Here is a 21,314-nt window from a genome sequence, read left to right as displayed (position 1 = left end):
TGGTTCAACTGCAGGTTCATTTCTTGTCAAGGACACGAACCTCAGTTGCAGGCTCGATTCCCAGGCAGGGGCACATGGGGGAGGCAACCAATCGATGTGTCCCTCTCACATAGATGTTTCTCTCTCTCTCTGTCTCTCCTTTTTACTTCCACTTTCTCTATAAAAAAATCAAGGGAGCAGCCGGGCCCAGAGCAGCAGCTGCCAGGCTGGGAGTGGCCAGGTCCGGAGCGGCCGGGCCCGGAGCAGCAACAGCCAAGTCCAGAGCAACTAGGTCCGGAGCGGCAGTGGCCAGACCCGGAGCAGCTGGTTGTGGAATGGACCAGAGCAACAGAGGCCAGGCCCAGAGCAGCCAGGCCTGGAACAGCTAGCTCCTCGCCTGCCCCCGCCCCAAGGCTGCCTCTCAGACATGGCTGGAAACTTTTGCGGGAACTTGAGGGTCTGCTGAACCAAGAGATGAAGGCTTAGATCTGGATGTGTTGAGTTAGTATAGCGCTGGGGTGTTGATCTGTGAGTGCCTTGTGTGGGGCCTGGATGAGGTTGGTTGACCTATTTGGAAATGTCTTTTGTGTGAAGTGTATCCTTGGGCATGTGGAAATATTATTGATATGAGAAAATGCTAAGTAACTGATTTACTATCTGAAAAGGGATTTACTACCGGGGAATGGGAGGGAGGAAGAGACTGAACATAAACTGTGCATCTATGGATGAGGACAATGGGGGATGGGGAGGGGGCGGAGGGTGGGGTGGGAACCTGGTGGAGGGGGGAAGAAATGAGGAGCCATTGTAATAATATTAACAATAAAGATTGATTAAAAAAAATCAAGGAAAAAATATCCTCAGATGAGGATTAACAACAACAACAACAAGGTGGAACAACAAATCAATCTCTCTCTCAAAATCAATAAGTAAAAAAAGAGAGAGTTATCACCATCGCAGCTAGAGCCAGCAAACCAGCCCTTACCTTCATGCCTCTGGCTCTCTCACCCCCTTTTCCACCCCCAGAAGATGCCTCCCCGCAATTTCCCTGTAGGATTTGCCCCACAGGGGCCTCTGCTCAGGCTTCCCTCCCTCGCTGAAGGACGTACTGCTTTTTTTGGCTTTGCGATGGCGGTGGTGGAGGATGAAGAAAAGGAGGGAGAGGAGGAGCAGGAGGACGATGGCCACTGGGAAGCCGATCAGAATACTCTGGTGGTCCTGGGTCTGGTTGTGGTCCGTGGCTGCAAAGGAGGAGACAGTGTTGGAGCAGCTGCCCTTCCTAAAGTACCTTCGTGGAGGGCATGGGGACCAGGTGCCCCTACATGCCCCCCCCCATGCCCCAGCACAGTCCCGAATGGTTGACCCCTGGGAACCCTAATATAAACAGAACAACTTAAAAATGGATCCAGCCTGCCCTGGCTGGTTTGGCTCAGTGGATAAGAGCGTCGGCCTTCGGACTGAAGGGTCCCAGGTTTGATTCTGGTCAAGGGCACATGCCCAGGTTGCAGGCTTGATCCTCGGTAGGGGGAGTGAAGGAGGCAGCCAATCAATGGCCCTCTCTCATCATTGATGTTTTTCTTTCTCTCCCTCTTCCTTCCTCTCTGAAATCAATAAAAATATATTAAAAAAGTGAATCCAGCGTGGCTGGCGTGACTTAGTGGTTGAGCACCGACCTTTGAACCAGGTGGTTATGGTTCCATTTCCGCTTAGGACATATGCCCGGGTTGCGGGCTCAATCCCCAGGAGAGGCGTACAGGAGGCAGCCTATCAATGAGTCTCATCACTGATGTTTCTATCTCTCTCTCCCTTCCTCTCTGAAATCAACAAAACTATATAACACCCCTCCCCCCCAGCTTCCATGAGCCAACCAGAATAAATCAAGAGTGTGGCTGGGACCGGTTTGGCTCAGTGGATAGAGCGTTGGCCTGTGGATTGAAAGGTCCTGGGTTCGATTCCGGTCAAGGGCATGTACCTTGGTTGCAGGCACATCCCCAGTAGTGGGTGTGCAAGAGGCAGCTGATCGATGATTCTCTGTCATCGATGTTTCTAGCTCTCTATCCCTCTCTCTTCCTCTCTGTGAAAAATCAATAAAATATATTTTAAAAAAAAGAGTGTGAATGTCGTGCTAAACAAGGTAAGTCAGTCAAAAAGTTAAGAATCGTATGATTGCATTCCTATGTGGGATGTAAAACTGAAAGCAGCCCAAAAGCAAACAATACAAACAAAAACTCATAAAAACTCACAGACACAGTCAATAGAAGTTTAGTTACTAGAGGGGCAGGGTAGTGGGGAGAGGTAGAAGAGGAGCAAGAAGGGTCAAACACATGGTGACGGAAGGGGGCTTGAGTCTGGGTGGTGAGCACAAATGATGTGCTATGGAATTGCACATTTGAAACTCATTAACCAATGTCATTCCAATAAATTTAATAAAAACTTAAAAAGATTGTAAAGGTAGCAAAGCGAATGAGCGTTCCACTTCAAGAATTAAGAAGTGAGCTGCTCATGGATGAACCTGGAGGCTGTTATGCTAAGTGAAATAAGCCATATTTTTTTTACCAAATAGATTAAAAAAATTTTTTTTTAAATTGATTTCAGAGAGGGAGGGAGAGGGAGATGGAAACATCAATGATGAGAGAGAATCATTGACTGGCTGCCTCCTGCATGCCCCTCACTGGGGATTGAGCCTGAAACCTGGGCATATGCCTTGATCGGGAATCGAACCAATGACCTCTTTGTTTCTGGGTCGAACCAATGACCTCTTTGTTTCAATGGCTGAGCTACACCTGGCTGGGCAGCCCCAATAGATTTTTTAAGCTTGTATGCTTGTGTTATCCCTTAGGACTTCCTTCTCACTCTACTTCAGTACCTGCATTATCTTCCCTATGTTATTTGCAAACTTTATGCTCAATAATTCCACACCTGTAGTTCTTTGCCCTCTTAACTCAAGATGTTTAAAACCAACCCTTGAATCCATGTAAGATGTTGTCTGGCCACCTCAGAAGCAACAAGTCCAGGACGTAACACCTGACGTTGCCCCATGCCCCCTTTGAAAATGCACTTGTCCATTTCTCTGTGAATGGTCCCCCGATATACACACGTCGTAGGCACCGATAGACTGTCATGGGCCTGCAGGTTTGTTTATGCTAAATTCTACTCAGCATGTAGGGAAACAGTGATGGCCTCAACCACAGAAGGTCTTGGCTGAACAGCTGAACAGTTGTTTTTGTAATTTTTTTTATGTGGGGGTGGGGGAAGGGGGGGGAGTGAGAGAGAGAGAGAGAGAGAGAGAGAGAGAGAGAGAGAGAGAAAGAGAGAAAGACTTTGATGTGAAAGAGAACCATGAATCAATTGCCTCCCACATGTATGTGCCCTGACAGGGGATTGAACCCACCACCTTTGGTGCATGGGATGACCCTCCTACCAACTGAGGGTCCCTCCACCATCTAGGTCTTTTCTCCGCCCACCCTCCACTCTTATTTATTTAATTGAATTTATGGAGGGTGACACTTGTTCGCAAAACCATACAGGTTTCAAGTGTACAACTCAATAAAACATCACCACACAGTTGTCTGTGTTTTACATATGTGTGTGTGTGTGTGTGTGTGTGTGTGTGTGTGTGTGAGCGTGTGCCTGTGTGTGTTTTATTTAATCTCTTCATCTTCTTTTATCCAGCCCCTTCTGACAGCTGTCGGTCTGTTCCTTGTATCCATGCCTCTCAACAGTCCTTAATCCTTTACAGAATTTTTGTTTCCTTATATGTGGAGAAAATGTGGCTCCGAGGAGGGAAAAGAGTAGCAGGGGGACACCCTGAATGAACTGTAGAAATAGCTCTCACAGGTTTAGTGTCCTTGGTGAGGCCAGGGATGAAGCCTCCAGGGAAAAGGTTGTCTGATTATCTCAGTTATTTGGGGCTGACATCATGAGTATCAGTCTGCCCTCTGGAAGTCGAGCTCCCTGAGAAGGGCTAGGAATACTAGACGCTTTTGGAAATACTGGCTTATGGATCAATGAGGAAAGGTAGCAGTGGAACCTACAGATGTTATTTGCCACCCAAAGACCATCTAGCCTTCTGCTCTCCCAATGGAAAAAAGACTTCTCCTCCTTCACCTGTGCGCTCCCTGCTTCCTCCAGCCATCAGAGGTCCTCTTAAGAAGCTGACTATGGCCCTCGCCAGTGTTACTCCATGGTTAGAGCCTGAGCCTGCACATTGCAAGGGTCCTGGGTTTGATTCCCGGTCAAGGGTATGTGCCTGGGTTGCAGGTTCCATCCCCGGCCCTAGTTGTTGGGGCATATGTGAGAGGCAACCAATCGATGTGTCTCTCTCATATCAATGCTTCTCTCTCTCTCTCTCCCTCTCTCTCCATCTCTCTCCCTCCCTCTCTCTCCCTCTCTCTCCCTCTCTCTCTCTCTCTCTCTCTCTCTCTCTCTCTCTCTCTCTCTCTCTCTCTCCCTCTCTCTCTCTCTCTCTCCCTCTCTCTTCCCCCTTCAATCTCTTCTATTCCCCCTAAATATCAATGGAAAAAACATCTTCAGTGAGGATTAATTAAGGGAAGAAAAAAAGCTGACTCTGTCTCTGGTAAGTGAGATTTCTACTCCATATACTTTCTGTTTTCCACACAACCTAGTGACTCACCTTGTGGATGTTTGGGCTCCTTGGTTGTGGGGTCGAAAGGAGGTTCTGCAAAGAGAGACGAAATGGGGGTGCTTACTTTAGTTCTTCTCAGGCTCTTCCTACACAGACTCCCAAGGACCACCATGGCCTGCATGGCTCTGAACGTGTGACTGTTCTCCACGCAACCCAGTGACTCACCTTGTGGATGTTTGGACTCCGTGGTTGTGAAGTCCAAAGGAGCTTCTGCTAACAGAGACAAAATAGGGGTGCTTACTTTAGTTCTTCTCAAGCTCTTTCTACCCAGACTCCCAACGACCTACACATGTGATAAGGGGGCTGCAAGGTGGACAAGGGTGAGGTTGACTTCATAGCTTAGTGTCTAAGATGAGAGGGCTGACAACAACTCCCCAGGCTGCTTTCCTCCTTTACCCAGTATTCCCTCCAAGTGGACATCATCAACTTCAGGAGGGAACATACGGATGGATGGGCATCCTCATCTCTGACCTCTTTCTTCCAGTCACTGCTCTAAGGGGACAGTGTCATCTTCAGAAGGGGAAGAAGGGAAGGGCTGCCTTTCTCACCTCTGACCTCAAGCTGCAGTGGGTAACTGGAGTAAGACCACACATTGGGGTCTGTGTTGAAGGCACCGTAGCACCTGTAGGTCCCTGCCTGTGTGGAGGTGACATGGTCCAGATGGAAGGTGGTCTGCCGTCCATTGTCCTGGGCTGTGGAGCTTTGTCTCTGGGTGAACTGAGGTACATATTCTTTGGTGAGAATAAATTCATCAAACTTGATTCTGGAGAAACACTGTAACTTCACATTGTGTCCTGAAGCCACCACCGTGCCACTCATGCTGGAGAGTGAGGGCTTGTCATAAGATCCTGAGAAAGAAGGAAGTTGTTGATAAAGGAAGTTGTGCTGTGCCTCCCTGTTCCCTGGAACAGACGTGGCTCTGGCTTCTATCCCCTCCGTGTCTACTCTAAGAAAATGTGTCTCTGCATCATCCCGAGGCCTTCCTAGAAGCAGAGCTTTGTTGCTTCCTGCTCCGTATCTCAGAGCCTGGTTCTCCCTCTGTAAAGAGGTCCCTCCTGGCCCTGCTGCCTGGGTCCCACTCACCTGTCATCACTAAACACAGGGGTTCACTGAGTGAGGACCACTGTCCTCTCTTATAGGAACAGCGGTACAGTCCTGTCCGGTCTGGTTTCATCTCTGGGATATATAAAGTGTTGGTCTTCCAAGCCCCCAGTAATTTCTTTCTGTCCTGAGGCTCAGGGTCTTCCTCCTTATATATTTCATAGGCTTCAGCGTCTGGAAACTCTTGGCACCGGATGGTCACTGGTTTATTATTTTGAACTATGGGTCCAGGATAAGCTGTGATAACAGGTGGGAGGAAATATCCTAGAAAAACAGGTAATAACATTACAGGTGTATCTGCTTCTCTTGCCACCCTCCTGTTCCTCCCCTTTTACAGCCATGAGTTTAAATGCCAACACCCCTCTTCCCAGCCCCCAAGAGAGCTGATATCTGGCCAAACTCTACTCAATCCTCAGACATTGAAAGGACACTCACCATTCTGAGCCTGAGTGCTCTGGGCTACGTACAATCCTGGAAGGAAACATTGGCTGAGAACAGTTTTTTTTTTAAGTTTTTATATTAATAATTACAGTTTACTTTCAATATCACTTTGTATTATTTTCCGGTGTACAGCCTAGTGCTTGGATAATCATGTACGTTATAAAGTGCTCCCCCTTCCTATGTCCAGTTCCCTCCTGGCACCATACAACATATAGTTGTTTCAATATTATTGGCTGTATTCTCTAAGTTGTACTCTAAGCTCCCAGGAGTATTCTGTAACTCCCAATATATACTTCTCAACCCCTTCACCCTTACACCCAGTCCCCATACACTCTCCTATGGCAACTGTCAGTCTGTTCTCTGTGTCTGTGAGTCTGTGTCTGTTTTGTTTGCTCATTCATATTGGAGATCAGCCCAGCCTATGGAACCACAGACCTGCCCCTGTAGCATTGTGTTTGCACCCTGACCCTTCTGTCCGCACTCACCGAGATAGAGCAGAGTGGGAAGATCCACGGACATGATTCTGGGTCCTCTCTGGCCTGTTGTCCTCAGCGATGCTGCCTGTATGCGGAAGGGGCTTCTCTGAAAGTCACACCAAGCAACAGGAAGTGGTGGGTGGGCCTTGGTTCTCATCCCCAGAGTGAAGGCATTTCACCATCTCATCTGCTAAAGCCTTACAGAGGCAGCTGAGATCATGATGTTAGTCATCTGAATTTCAAACCTCCATCAGCCCAGATCGGTCCTTATTTTCTGTCCCCAATTCCTCATGGCATTTAATCTTTCTGTATAAAGTGAGCAGGAGGAGGGATCACAGATGAAGAACAGGACAGAAGTAGTTCCTAGACTGAGATCAGCTCTGAAAAACTCTGTGAGCTCATGGCTCCTGCGACTATAAGCTGAGCTTCCTTCGATTCCGGTACAAAATGGGTCAATAATTGTGTCTTTCTGCAAAGCTGTACTCACAGCGTGTGCATGTGGCCCAGAGCAGACCCGACTAGGGAGGCAATGGCATAATGATTACCTCTCTGCTTGCTGTGCATGTTCCCATCAGGCTGTTAGTACTGACTCTGTCCATGGGTGAAACTGATGGACCTAAGCAAGGTAATTACACTGGTTTTTGTCAGCCCTTGGTTCTTTTTTTTTCTTTCTTTCTTTTTTTTTTTAAAAAAATATATTTTATTGACTTTTTACAGAGAGGAAGGGAGAGAGATAGAGAGCTAGAAACATTGATGAGAGAGAAACATCGACTGGCTGCCTCTTGCACACCCTCCACTGGGGATGTGCCCGCAACCAACGTACATGCCCTTGACCGGAATCGAACCCGGGACCTTTCAGTCCACAGACTGATGCCCTACCACTAAGCCAAACCGGTTTTGGCAGCCCTTGGTTCTTTTATGTTTGCCGATAAAAAGAAAGAGGTTTATTCAAGTGCCAGCTTCTCTTCACTCTTTTGTTGTTTATTAAAAATATGTTTTTATTGATTTCAGAGAGGAGAAGAGGAGGGGAGAGAGAGGTAGAAACATTTATGATGACAGGAAATTATTGATTGGCTGTCTCCTGCATGGCCCACATAGGGGATCGAGTCCACAAACCAGGCATGTGTTCTGACTGGGAATAGAACTGTGACCTTCAATGCTCAACTCTTTAGCCCCGTGGACTGGGCATTGCCTCTTTGTTTTTAAACCATCTCACTGGCTGACCCTTACTGAGTAGCTATGCCATCCACTCTTCTCAATCAACATAAAACTTAGAGTTAAAATCTTTTCCTCTCTGCACCCACATGAGTCACTCTCAAATCTGATGATATGGAACAGCTGACCTTTACTGGGTTTTCATTTTTTATCAAGATCGTGTGGGGAAAGTTGACCATAATCTTCACAGGAACTGTGTTGAATTTGGTTAATATTCCAAGTTATTTGGTCATGTGTTCGATCATCAGACCCTGGGGACACTGTAGACAATGATAAATCCCACGTGGTTCTTCAGGTTTAGAAATATCTCCTGCTGCTTCTAGGGTTTCCCTGTGGTTGTGTTGTTTCAGTGAACAACCATTTAAGTTTAACCCCAGCATCACCACAACCTGTTCAATTAGCTGAGGAATTGAGTCCCTGTGTTTGTGCCATTGGTGCATGGACTGGGCATAGAGCAGAGGGTGTAAGGTGAGATAATCATAGATGAGAAATGGAAGTTTTCTCAGGATTAAGAAGATAATGGAAAGTTCCAACTGAAAGGAAGAGGAGACAAGTCAAAATGGTTAGATAAGAATTGATTTTCTTTGACACTTGGGGCAAAATATGACTTTTGTTTCTCTGTCTCTTTATCTTTTGTCTACCTATGTTTTATCATGTATATTTCCATCTGTCACTAATATGTATCTATCTAGAATCTATTATATTTATCTATCATCTACTTTTGTTATCTATCTCTCTATCCATCTCTCTATCCATCAGTCATCTATCTATCATTCATACCAGCTTTCTCTTCCTCATCTACCTAACTTTGTGTCAGGTATATATCTATCTGTAACTATGCATTATCTATATATAATTTATTATATTTCTCTATCATCCAACTATCTATCTATGAATCATCTATACCACCTTTCTCTCTCATCTATGTTTTACTTATTTTAGTGAGAAAAGAAGGAGGAGAAATAGATGGAGAGAGAGAAAGAGAGAGAGAGAGAGAGAGAGAGAGAGAGAGAGAGAGAGAGAGAGAGAGATTAACATTGAGTAGTTTGGTCTTGCAATCCCCCGCCTCCCCATCCCCGCAATACTGAGGATCAAGCCCGCAACCCAAGCATGCTCCCTGACCTGAATTGAACCAGACACCAGACCTCTTGGTGTCTGACAGGATGCTCAACCAACTGAGCCATAGCAGCGGGGCAATAACTCTATTCTTCATTTAAAAAAATATATATATTTTATTGATATTTTACAGAGAGGAGGAAGGGAGAGAGATAGAGAGCCAGAAACGTCGATGAGAGAGAAACATCGACCAGCTGCCTCCTGCACACCCCCTACCGGGGATGTGCCCGCAACCAACGTACATGCCCTTGACCGGAATCAAACCTGGGACCTTTCAGTCTGCAGACTGACGCTCTACCACTGAGCCAAACTAGTTTCGGCTATTCTTCATTTTTTGGGGAGCCTCCATATGAACCCAAAGTCAAATCCTCTAAGGTCACCATTGATTTGGTCCCCTTTACCCATTTAAAAAATTATGTCTTTTTATTGATTTCAGAGAAGAAGGCAGAGTGTGAGAGAAGTAGTATCATTAATGTTTAGAGAGAATCCTTGATGTGCTGCCTCCAGCATGTCCCACACTAGGGATGGAGCTTGCTAACTAGGCATGTGATTTGACAGGGAATCAAACCATGACATCCTGGTTCATAGGTTGATGCTCAACCATCGAGCAACACCAGCTGGGTGGTCCTCTTTATTACCCCTCCACTCCATTCCCTCTGGCAATAACCATATTGTTGTCTGTGTCTATGAGTTTCAATTTCATATCCCACCTATGAGAGAATTATATAGTTCTTAGCTTTTCCTGACTGACTCATTTTGCTTAGCAAAATATTCTCAAGGTCCAATCATATTGTTACAAATGGCAGTATTTCATCTGCCCTCATGCCTGAGGCGTATACAATGCAACATGTAGATCATGTATCATAAAATTGTACATTTGAAATCTATATAAACTTATTAACCAATGTCACCCTGATAAATTTACTTTAAAATAGCATAAATCCTTTTTAAAGCTGCATAGAATTCCATTGTGTAAATGTACCACTGCTTCCATATCCACTTATCTATTGATGGGCACTTGGGCTATTTCCAGATATTAACTATTGTAAACAACACTGCTATGAATACAGGGGTGACTATATTCTTTCTGGTTGGTTTACACAGCTTCTTAGGACATATTTGTAGGAGTAAGAGCACTGAGTCAAATGGAAAAGGTCTGTTTTTATTTTTCATGGTGAGTGAACTTATCCTGTCAGAGAAAAGTAAGTATCACATGATCTCACACTTATGTAGATTTTAATGAACAAAATAAGCTGATGAGCAAAATAGATCCAGAGACATAAAAGCATGGAACAGACTGATGAGTCTCAGACAAAGGGGGTCAGAGGTCAGGACGAGATGAACCAAAAACTTATATGCAATAACCGTGGACACAGATTATAATGCAGTGAAGGCCTTGGTGGGACATGGGTGCATTTTGGATGGGGTCCATGGGGAAAAGAAAGGAACATCTGTAATATTTCCAAAAATAAAAGATAAGAAAGAAAAAAAAGCCATGCAGGTCAGTGGACCCATTTTAGACATTTGCTCTCCAGACCTCCAAGACCACCCATTGGCACCGCGTTAATTCACTGTGATGTTGGGACATTGTGCCAGAATCTGCAGGAGACGGACACACCCCATTACCCAGTAGAAAACACAGCCAGCTACTGGTTTCCTCTGGTTATCCACCCCTCAAGTCCACACTCTCTTAGACAACATGAGTGTCCTGGGTGTTGGTCATGATGCTCAGGTGTGGGGGGGAGGTTCTCATCTGAGTCCGGGGTAGGACCTCTTGTGGCTGTAGCCAGCCTCCGCCAACACCACCATCAGGGCCAAGAGAACCAGGCCAGCCAGACTCAGCCGGACTTGGTTCACTTGGGACACACTCCCACCAGCAGGTCCTGAGAGAGAAAGGACAGAGGTCACAGAGTTGGAGTCAAAGGCCCTCGCAGGAAGATGCCCTCAGCCTGAGCTTGTGTCTCCAGTCTGAGATGTGGGAGATCTTTGTCCAGTCACACTCTGCACAAGCAATATGTGCCTTCTTTCCTCTGGTCATTATGAGCTCTGTGGTGATTTCCAAAATGAATTCTGGGTCATAAAAGGCAGGGATGTGGACTGGGTGGGGGGCTTTCAGTATTCTCCCTGGGAGCTCTGCTGGGTCCTTCTTTGGGATGCCCCTTCTGCAAACTATTGCCTTAGCTGATGGAGAATGGCCTCTCTAGTCCTCCATGGGCACTAAAGCTTATCTTTCCCTCGTTCCCTTTGCACCTAATTTTCCTTCACCTTTCCTTCTTCTTCTGCAAACGCTACCAGTTGGTGCTCTCCATTCAGAGAGCCTTCCTGTGCCATTCCCTTTCCTCTCCATCTCCCTTTTCCGTTCCCGCTTCCTTCACCAGACACCTTACCATTAGCTTCCTCACTGCCAAGCTCAAGGGCCCATGCTTTACCTCCATAATATGTTTCTTAAGCACCTTTCTTCTAAGAAATATTTCTTCCCTCTCTGTAATTTATTCAAGAAATGGTCTCCTTAAGTTTTTTTTTTTTTTTTTTTTTTAAGACTAGCAGTTACTCACCATGAGGATGGCTGGGTTCTGTCGGATCAGTATTGTCAGCAGCTTCTGCAAATGGGGAGGAAATGGGTATGGTTTCTTTATTAAAAAAATTTTTTTTTTTATTGTTTGAAGCATTACAAATAGTAGTACATATGCTTCTTTTTCTCCCCCTTGTCCTCCTCTAGCCTCCCCTCCCCCTCTGCATATGCCTTCATTTGCTCCCTCCTACCCCAGTGTCTTGTGTCCATTGTTTATGTTTGTATGCATGCATACAAGTCCTCAAGTTTATCTCTTACAGCCCCCCTCCAACCTCCCTAGCCTTCCCGCTGTAGTTTGCCAGTCTGTTTAGTAGTTGTTTATCTCTGTAACTATTTTTTCTCCATTTCTTTTCTTTGAAATATTTTGCATCTGCAGATTAGAAATAAACATATAATAACAAAAAACCTTTGAGTCCCAATTTCAATGTCCAACAGTTCTGAGACTCAGTTTCAATGTCAAATAGTTCTTTATGTGTACATGTCAGTAATGATATCTGGATGATGGACAGATGGTGCCAATGCAGCTCTGACCCTCTCTGGTTTGCTCTGGGTGTGGTTCCTTTATCTGTGCTCAGGGTCACTCTCCCCAGACTCACAACGACCTGCATGCTCTCCCAGGCCCTGGGCATGTGTCAGAGGCCTGCATGGTGGGTGAGTGCTGAGGACCTCATAGCTTTTGTGGAAGCAGGTGGGGTGGACACGGCTATCTACCAGTAACTGCTCTAAGTGGACAGTGTCATCTTCAGAAGGGGACGTGGGAGGGACCGGCTTTCTCACCTGTGACCTCAAGCTGCAGTGGGTCGCTGGGGTAAGTCCACATATTGGGGTCTGTGTAGAAGGCACCATAGCATGTGTAGTTTCCTGCCTGTGAGGAGGTGACACTGCCCAGGTGGAAGGTGGTCTGCCGTCCATTTTCCTGGGCTGTGGAGCTTTGTCTCCGGGTGAACTGAGGTACACATTCTTTGGTGAGAATAAATTCATCAAGCTTGATTCTGGAGAAACACTGTAACTTCACATTGTGTCCTGAAGCCACCACTGTGCCACTCATGCTGGAGAGTGAGGGCTTGTCATAAGTTCCTGAGAAAGAAGGAAGTTGCAAATAAAGGAAGTTGTGTTGTGCCTCCCTGTTTCCCGCAGCAGACGTGGCTCTGGCTTGTATTCCCTCCCTGTCTCGCCCTGAGGGAATGTGTGTCTGCATCTTCCCTGATGCCTTCCTAGAGGCAGAGGCTTTGCTGCTTCCTGCTCCGTATCTCAGAGCCCGGTTCCTCCCCTCTGCAAACAGGTCCCTCCTGGCCCCGCTGCCTGGGTCCCACTCACCTGTCATCACTAAACGCAGGGGTTCACTGAGTGCGGACCACTGTCCTCTCTTATAGGAACAGCGGTACAGTCCTGTCCGGTCTGGATTCATCTCTGGGATATATAAAGTTCTGGTCTTCGCATTCACCAGTAATTTTTCCACCGCCCTAGTCTCAGGGTCTTCCACTTTATATATCTCATAGGCTTCAGCGTCTGCAGGCCCTTGGCACCAGATGGTCACTGGTTCCTTATGTGGAATGATGGATCCAGGCTGAGCTGTGATAACAGGTGTGAGGAGATTTCCTAGAAGAAAATGTAATAATTTTACTGGTGTATCTGCTTCTCATGCCACCCTCCTGTTCCTCCCCTTTTACAGCCATGAGTTTAAATGCCAAGACCCCTATTCCCAGCCCCCAAAGAGAGAAGATATCTGGCCAAACTCTACTCAGTCCTTAGTCATTGAAAAAACACTCACCATTCTGAGCCTGAGTGCTCTGGGCTACATACAACCCTGGAAGGAAATGTTGGGCGAGAACAGCTCAGTCTTTTTAATTTTTAAAATATTTTCAATTTCAGTTTACTTTCACTCTTATTTTATATTATTTTCAGGCATGCATCCTGGTAGTTAGATAATCATTTACGTTATAAAGTGCTTCCTCTTGCTATGTCCAGTACTCTCCTGGCACCATATGTAATTGTTACAATATTATTGGATATATTCTCTAAGCTGTACTCTACGCCTCCAGAAGTATTCTGTAACTCTCAATCTATACTTCTCTATCCCTTTCCCTTACACCCTGTTCCCATGCACTCTCCTCTGGCAACGGTCAGTCTGTTCTCTGTGTCTGTGCATCTGTTTCTGTTTTGTTTGCTCACTCATATTGGAGATCAGCCCAGCCTTATGGAACCACAGACCTGCCCCTGTAGCATTGTGTTTGCACCCTGACCCTTCTGTCCAGACTCACCGAGAAACAGCAGAGTGGGAAGAACCAGGGACATGATTCTGGGTCCTCTCTGGCCTGTTGTCCTCAGCGATGCTGCCTGTATGTGGAAGGGACTTCTCTGAAAGTCACACCAAGCAACAGGAAGTGGTAGGAGGGCCTTGGTTTTCACCCCCAGAGTGAAGGCATTTCACTACCTCTTCTGCTAAAGCCTTGTAGAGGCAACTGGGATCATGATGTTAGTCATCTGAACTTCAAACCTCCATCAGCCCAGATCAGTCCTTTTTTTCTGTCCCCAATTCCTCATGGCATTTAATGTTTCCGAATAAAGTGAGCAGGAAGAGGGATCACAGATGAAGTACAGGACAGAAGTAGTTCCTAGTCTGAGATCAGCTCTGAAATACTCTATGAGCTCATGGCTCCTGCTACTATATGCTGAGCTTCCTTTGATTCCGGTACAAAATGGGTCAAATATTGTGTCTTTCTGCAAAGCTATACTCACAGTGTGTGCATGTGGCCCAAAGCAGACCCGACTAGGAAGGCAATGACATAATGATTAGTTCTCTGTTTTCTGTGTATGTTCCCATCACGTTGTTAGTACTGACTCTGTCCATGGGTGAAAGTGATGAACATAAGCAAGGTAATTACACTGGGTTTTGTCAGCCCTTGGTTCTTTTATTTTTGCTGATAAAAGAAAAGAGGTTTATTCAAGTGCCAGCTTCTCTTCACTCTTTTGTTGTTTATTAAAAATATGCTTTTATTGATTTCAGAGAGGAGAAGGGGAAGGGAGAGAGAGGTAGAAACATCTATGATGAGAAGAAATTATTGATTGGCTGCCTCCTGCATCCGCCACGCAAGGTATAAGCCCACAACCGAGGCATGTGTTCTGACTGGGAATCAAACGGTGACCTTCTGGTTCATACGTCAACGCTCAACTATTTAGCCCCTTGGGCTGGGCATTGACGCTCTGTGTCTAAATCATCTCCGTGGCTGAACCTTACTGAGTAGCTATGCCATCCACTCTCCTCAATCAACATAAAGCTTAGAGTTAAGATCTTCTCCTCTCTGCACCCACATGAATCACTCTCAAATCTGATGTGGTGGAACAGCTCACCTTTACTGGGTTTTCATTTTTTATCAAGATCCTGTGGGGAAAGTTGCCCATAATCTTCACAGGAACTATGGTGGATTGGGTTAATGTTCCAAGTTATTTGGTCATGTGTTCGATCATCAGACCTTGAGGACACTGTAGACAATGATAAACCCCTCCTGGTTCTTCAGGTTTAGAAATATCTCCTGCTGCTTCTAGGGTTTCCCTGTGGTTGTGGGGTTTCAGTGAACATCCATCTAAGCTTAACCCCAGAATTGCTACAACCGGTTCAATTAGCTGAGGAAGTGAGACCGCGTGTTTGTGCCATTGGTGCATGGCCTGGACATAGAGGAGAGGGTGTAAGGTGAGACAATCACAGATGAGAAATGGAAGTTTTCTCAGGATTAAGAAGATAATGGAAAATTCCTACAGAGAGGAGGAGGAGACAAGTCAAAATGGTTAGATAAGAATTGATTTCCTTTGACACTTGGGGCAAAATATGACTTTTGTTTCTCTGTCTCTTTATCTTTTGTCTACCTATGTTTTATCATGTATATTTCCATCTGTCACTAATATGTATCTATCTAGAATCTATTATATTTATCTATCATCTACTTTTGTTATCTATCTCTCTATCCATCTCTCTATCCATCAGTCATCTATCTATCATTCATACCAGCTTTCTCTCCCTCATCTACCTAACTTTGTGTCAGGTATATATCTATCTGTAACTATGCATTATCTATATATAATTTATTATATTTCTCTATCATCCAACTATCTATCTATGAATCATCTATACCACCTTTCTCTCTCATCTATGTTTTACTTATTTTAGTGAGAAAAGAAGGAGGAGAAATAGATGGAGAGAGAGAAAAAGAGAGAGAGAGAGAGAGAGAGTAACATTGAGTAGTTGGGTCTTACAATCCCCTGCCCCCCATCCCCACACTATGAGGATCAAACCTGCAACTCAGGCATGCTCCCTGACCTGAATTGAACCAGACACCAGACCTCTTGGTGTCTGAGAGGATGCGCAACCAACTGAGCCATAGCAGCGGGGCAATAATTCTATTCTTCATTTTTTTGGGGCCCTCCATACGCACCCAAAATCAAATCTTCTTAAGTCACCATCTATTTGGTTCCCTTTACCTATTTAAAAAAAATTATGTATTTTTATTGATTTCAGAGAAGAAGGTAGAGTGAGAGAGAAGTAGTAACATTAATGTTTAGAGAGAATCCTTGATGGGCTGCCTCCAGCATATCCCACACTAGGGATGGAGCTTGCTAACTAGGCATGTGCCTTGATAGGAAATCAAACCATGACATCCTGGTTCATAGGTTGATGCTCAACCATCGAGCAACACCAGCTGGTTGGTCCCCTTTACTAACCCCTCCACTCCATTCCCTCTGGCAATAACCATACTGTTGTCTGTGTCTATGAGTTTCAGTTTCATATCCCACCTATGAGTGAATTAGATGGTTCTTAGCTTTTCCTGACTGACTCATTTTGCTCAGTATAATATTCTCAAGGTCCAATCATGTTGTTACAAATGGCAGTATTTCATCTGCATGCCTGAGACGTATACAACGCAATATGTAGATCATTTATCATAAAATGGTACATTTGAAATCTATATAAAGTTATTAACCAATATCACCCTGATAAATTTACTATAAAATAGCATAAATCCTCATTTTTAAAGCTGCATAGAATTCCATTGTGTAAATGTACCACTACTTCCATATCCACTTATCTATTGATGGGCACTTGGGCTGTTTCCAGATATTAACTATTGTAAACAACACTGCTATGAATACAGGGGTGACTATATCTTTTTCTGGTTGGTTTACACAGCTTCTTAGGACATATTTGTAGGAGTAAGAGTACTGAGTCAAATGGAAAAGGTCTGTTTTTATTTTTCATGGTGAGTGAACTTATCCTGTCAGAGAAAAGTAAGTATCACATGATCTCACACTTATGTAGATTTTAATGAACAAAATAAGCTGATGAGCAAAATAGATCCAGAGACATAAAAGCATGGAACAGACTGATGAGTCTCAGACAAAGGGGGTCAGGGGTCAGGACGAGATGAACCAAAAAACTTATATGCAATATCTGTGGACACAGATTATAATGCAGTGAAGGCCATGGGTGCATTTTGGATGGGGTCCATGGGGAAAAGAAAGGAACATCTGTAATATTTCCAACAATAAAAGATAAGAAAGAAAGAAAAAAAGCCATGCAGGCCAGTGGACCCATTTTAGACATTTGCTCTCCAGACCTCCAAGAGCACCCATTAGCAACGCGTTAATTCACTGTGATGTTGGGACATTGTGCCAGAATCTGCAGGAGACGGACACACCCCATTACCCAGTAGAAAACACAGCCAGCTCCTGGTTTCCTCTGGTTATCCACCCCTCAAGTCCACACATTCTTAGACAACATGAGTGTCCTGGGTGTTTGTCATGATGCTCAGATGTGGGGGGAAGGTTCTCATCTGAGTCCGGGGAAGGACCTCTTGTGGCTATAGTAGGCCTCTGCCAACACGATCACCAGGGCCAAGAGAACCAGGCCAGCCAGACTCAGCCGGACTTGGTTCACTTGGGACACACTCCCACCAGCAGGTCCTGAGAGAGAAAGGACAGAGGTCACAGAGTTGGAGCCAAAGGCCCTCGCAGGAAGATGCCCTCCCACTGAGCTTCTGTCTCCAGTCTGAGATGTGGGAGATCTTTGCCCAGTCACACTCTGCACAAGCAATATGTGCCTTCTTTTCTGACGTCATTATGAGCCTCGTGGTGATTTCCAAAAGGAATTCTGGGTCATGAAAGGAAGGGACGGGGACTGGGTGGGGAGCTTTAAGTCTTCTCGCTGGAAATTCTGCTGGGTCCTTCTTTGCGATACCCCTCTGTAAACTATTGACTCAGCTGATGGAGAATGGCCTCCCTGGTCCTCCGTGGGCACTAAAGCTTCTCTCTCCTTCGTTACTTTGAACCTAATCTTCCTTCACCTTTCCTGCTTCTTCTGCAAAGAATACCAGTTGGTGCTCTCCATCAACAGAGCTTGCCCGTGCCATTACCTTTATTCTCCATCTCCCTTTTCCTTCCCTGCTTCCTTCACCAGACACCTTACCGTTAGCTACCTCACTGACAAGCTCTAAGGGCCCATGCTTTAGCTCCATAACGTGTTTCCTAAGCCCCTTTCTTCTAGGATTTACTTCTTCTACCTCTGTAATTTACCCAATAAATGGTTTCTTTAAAAAATACTACCTGTTACTCAACAAGGATATGACTGGGTTCTGTGGGATCAGGCTTGTCAGCAGCTTCTGTAGATGGGGAGGAAATGGGGTGGTTCCTTTATCTGTGCTCAGGGTCTCTCTCCCCAGACTCACAACGAGCTGCATGCTCTCCCAGGCCCTGGGCATGTGTCAGAGGCCTGCATGGTGGGTGAGTGCTGAGGACCTCATACCTTTGGTGGAAGCAGGTGGTGTGGACACGGCTTTCCACCAGTCACTGCTCAAAGCGAACAGTGTCATCTTCAGAAGGGGAAATGGGGATGGACTGGCTTTCTCACCTCTGACTTCAAGCTGCAGTGGGTAACTGGGATGAGACCACACATTGGGGTCTTCCTCGAGGGCACCGTAGCACCTGTAGGTCCCTGCCTCTGTGGAGGTGACATGGTCCAGATGGAAGGTGGTCTGCTGTCCATTGTCCTGGGCTGTGGAGCTTTTTCTCTGGGTGAACTGAGGTGCATCTTCTTTGGTGAGAATAAATGCTTCAAACTTGATTTTGGAGAAACACTGTAACCTCACATTGTGTCCTGAAGCCACCACAGTGCCACTCATGCTGGAGAGTGTGGGTTTGTCATAAGATCCTGAGAAAGAAGGAAGTTGCAGATAAAGAGGAGGCCACATGCCTTTCTGTTTCCAGGAGAAGATGTGGCTTTGGTTTCTATCCCCTCCATGTCCTGCCCTGAGGGAATGTGTCTCTCCATCATCCCTGATGCCTTGCTTGATGTAGAGGCTTTGCTGCTTCCTGCTCTGTATCTCAGAGCCTGGTTCTCCCTCTGCAAAGCGGTCCCTCCTGGCCCTGCTGCCTCGGTCCCACTCAACCATCATCAGCAGATACAGGGGGTCACTGAGCTGGGACCAATGTCTTCCACTCCTATAGGAACAGAGGTACAGTCCTGGTCATTCTGATTTCATCTCTTGGGTATATAGAGTGTCCGTCATCCCAGTCATTGGTATTTCCCTTCTGTCCCTATGCTCATGTTCTTCCACTTTATACGTTGTGGGCTTCAGTGTCTGGAGGCCCTTGGCACAGGATCGTCACTGGTTCCTCATATAGAACCATGGATCCAGGCTGAGCTGTGATAAGACGAGGGGCCAATACCCTAGGAAAACAGATAATAACTTACCTGTGTAACTGCTCTCCTGCCAACTTCCACTTCCTCCCCTTTTGCAGCCACCAGTTTAAATGCCCAGACTCCTCTTCCCAGCGTCCAAGAACTGGCATCTGTTCAAACCCTACTGAGTCCTTGAACATTAAAAGATACTCACCATTCTGAGCCTGAGTGGTCTGGTTTAGATTCAAGCCTGGAAGGAAACATTGGGTGAGAACAGTTCACTTTTTAAAAAATTAAAAAAAATTTTCATTACAGTTTGCATTCCCTATCACTTTGTATTATTGTCAGGTGTACAGCCTATGGGTCAGATAATCCTATGCTTCAAAAAGTGTCTCCCCTTGCTATTTCTAGGAGGCCTGCATGGTGAGGGCGGGGGAGGTGCTCTTAGCTTTTGTGGAAGCAGATGGTGTAGCCAAGGGCTTTCCACCACAGTCTTCTGTTTTGTCCAGTCAGTCCCTACATGGACAGTGTCATCTGTAAGGGGGACGTGGGGATGGATCGGTTTTCTCACCTCTGACCTCAAGCTGCAATGGGTCGCTTGGGGGAGACCATACAAAGGAGTAATTTTTGAAGGCACCGTAGCACCTGTAGGTCCCTGCCTGTGTGGAGTTGACACGGTCCAGGTGGAAGGTGGTCTGCTGTCCATTGTCCTGGGCTGTGGAGCCCTTTTTTCGGGTGCGCCAAGGTTCCTCTTCTTTGATGAGAATAAATACATCAAACTTGATTCTGGAGAAACACTGTAACTTCACATTGTCTCCTGAAGCCACCACGGTGCCATTCATATTCATGAGTGTGGGTTTGTCATAAGGTCCTGAGAAAGAAGGAAGTTTGCTTTTAAAGGGAATGGGACATTCATGTGCTGTCGCTTCCCGTTCCCAGGAGCTACTGGGGCTCTGGCTTCTATTTCCTCTGTGTCCCGCCCTGCGGGAACGTGTCTCTGCATCATCCCTGAGGTCTCCCTGGAGATAGAGGCTTTCCTGCTTCCTGCTCTGTATCTCAGAGCCTGGTTCTCCCTCTGCAAAGCGGTCCCTCCTGGCCATGCTGCCTGGGTCCCACTCACCTGTCATCACTAAACGCAGGCCTCTACTGAGTCTGGACCAGCGTTTTCCACTCCTATAGGAACAGAAGTATATTCCTGTCAGGTATGGTTTCATCTCTTGAATAGATAAAGTACTAGTGTTCTCAGTGTCCGGTATTATACAGTCTGGGAATTTCAGAATTCTTTTCATTCTGTATATCACATAGGCTGTAGCATCTGGAGGTCCTTGGCACCGGATGGTCACTGGTGTATTATATAGAACCATGGGTCCAGGCTGAGCTGTGATAACAGGTGGGGGGAGACTTCCTAGAAAAAAAGTAATAAATTTACAGGTGTGTCTGCTTCTCATGCCACCCTCTACATCCTCCCCTTTTACAGCCATGAGTTTAAATGCCAACACCCCTTCTCCCAGCCACCAAGAGAGCTAATATCTGGCCAAACTCCACTCAATCCTTGGACATTGAAAGGACACTCACCATTCTGAACCTGAGTGCTTTGGGCTACATACAAGCCTGGAAGGGAAACATTGGGTGAGAACAGCTCAGTCTTTGAAAAAGTTAAAAACAAGAAACAAAAAATATTTGATTGATTTTTTACAGAGAGGAAGACACAGGGATAGAGAGCTAGAAACCTTGATGAGAGAGGAACATTGATCAGCTGCCTCATGCACACCCTCCACTATGGATGTGCCCCAACCAAGGTACAAGTCCTTGACCACATCGAATCTCAGACCCTTGAGTCCACGGGACGACGCTCTATCCATTGAGCCAAACTGGTTTTGGCTAAAAAAGTTTTTATATTAACAATTACAGTTTACTTTCAATATCACTTTGAATCATTTTCAGGTGTATAAGCTAGTGGTTGGATAATCATACACATTATAAAGTGCTTCTCCATGCTATATCCAGTACCCTACTGGCACTATATGACATGTAGTTTTTACAATATTATTGGCTGTATTCTCTAAGCTGTACTCTATGCCCGTAGGAGTATTCTGTAATTCC

General features: G+C 45.7%; 2 protein-coding genes and 1 long non-coding RNA gene across 9 annotated transcripts in view; all 3 read right to left on the bottom strand.

Annotated features, from left to right (window-relative positions):
• LOC311633552 (leukocyte immunoglobulin-like receptor subfamily A member 6) overlaps window positions 1-21,314 on the bottom strand; it is a 54,880-nt gene that overhangs the window by 1,528 nt on the left and 32,038 nt on the right. For 5 of the 7 annotated variants that reach the window (XM_084906322.1, XM_084906324.1, XM_084906329.1 and 2 more), the window contains 2 exons: window positions 4,610-4,654; window positions 1,086-1,217 (listed from right to left, as the gene is read on the bottom strand). In XM_084906322.1, the coding sequence (XP_084762448.1) occupies window positions 1,086-1,217; window positions 4,610-4,654 (177 nt within the window). Of the gene's footprint in view, window positions 1-1,085; window positions 1,218-4,609; window positions 4,655-4,786; window positions 4,832-21,314 lie in introns of all 7 variants that reach the window. The other 2 variants (XM_084906323.1, XM_084906325.1) reach the window with 1 other exon arrangement.
• LOC311633675 lies at window positions 5,877-6,735 on the bottom strand. Its single transcript, XR_014796992.1, has 3 exons — window positions 6,649-6,735; window positions 6,158-6,193; window positions 5,877-5,986 (listed from the first exon to the last, which is right to left on the bottom strand). It is a non-coding gene; the product is annotated as an uncharacterized lncRNA (long non-coding RNA).
• LOC311633632 (leukocyte immunoglobulin-like receptor subfamily A member 6) lies at window positions 16,840-20,457 on the bottom strand. The gene is made up of 5 exons (XM_084906582.1): window positions 20,332-20,457; window positions 19,783-20,082; window positions 19,426-19,461; window positions 18,441-18,740; window positions 16,840-17,497 (listed from the first exon to the last, which is right to left on the bottom strand). The coding sequence occupies exons 1-5, from the start codon at window positions 20,423-20,425 to the stop codon at window positions 17,364-17,366; spliced, it is 864 nt and encodes a 287-aa protein (XP_084762708.1). The 5' UTR covers window positions 20,426-20,457; the 3' UTR covers window positions 16,840-17,363.

Source organism: Pipistrellus hanaki (assembly GCF_964339955.1).
Source record: "Pipistrellus hanaki genome assembly, chromosome: 15".
Lineage (NCBI taxonomy): Eukaryota > Metazoa > Chordata > Mammalia > Chiroptera > Vespertilionidae > Pipistrellus > Pipistrellus hanaki.
Note: the sequence above shows the minus strand (reverse complement) of the source record. Positions and strands in the feature narration are given on the sequence as shown.

Excerpts from the sequence above, each read along its gene's own strand:
- LOC311633632 (XM_084906582.1), bottom strand. The coding sequence starts at position 20,425 with ATGAAACCATACCTGACAGGAATATACTTCTGTTCCTATAGGAGTGGA. Across the intron at positions 19,462-19,782 it reads ATTGCAGCTTGAGGTCAGAG|GCTTGAATCTAAACCAGACC; the intron begins GTGAGAAAACCG and ends GTTTCCTTCCAG. Across the intron at positions 18,741-19,425 it reads GACCACTCAGGCTCAGAATG|GATCTTATGACAAACCCACA; the intron begins GTGAGTATCTTT and ends CTTCTTTCTCAG.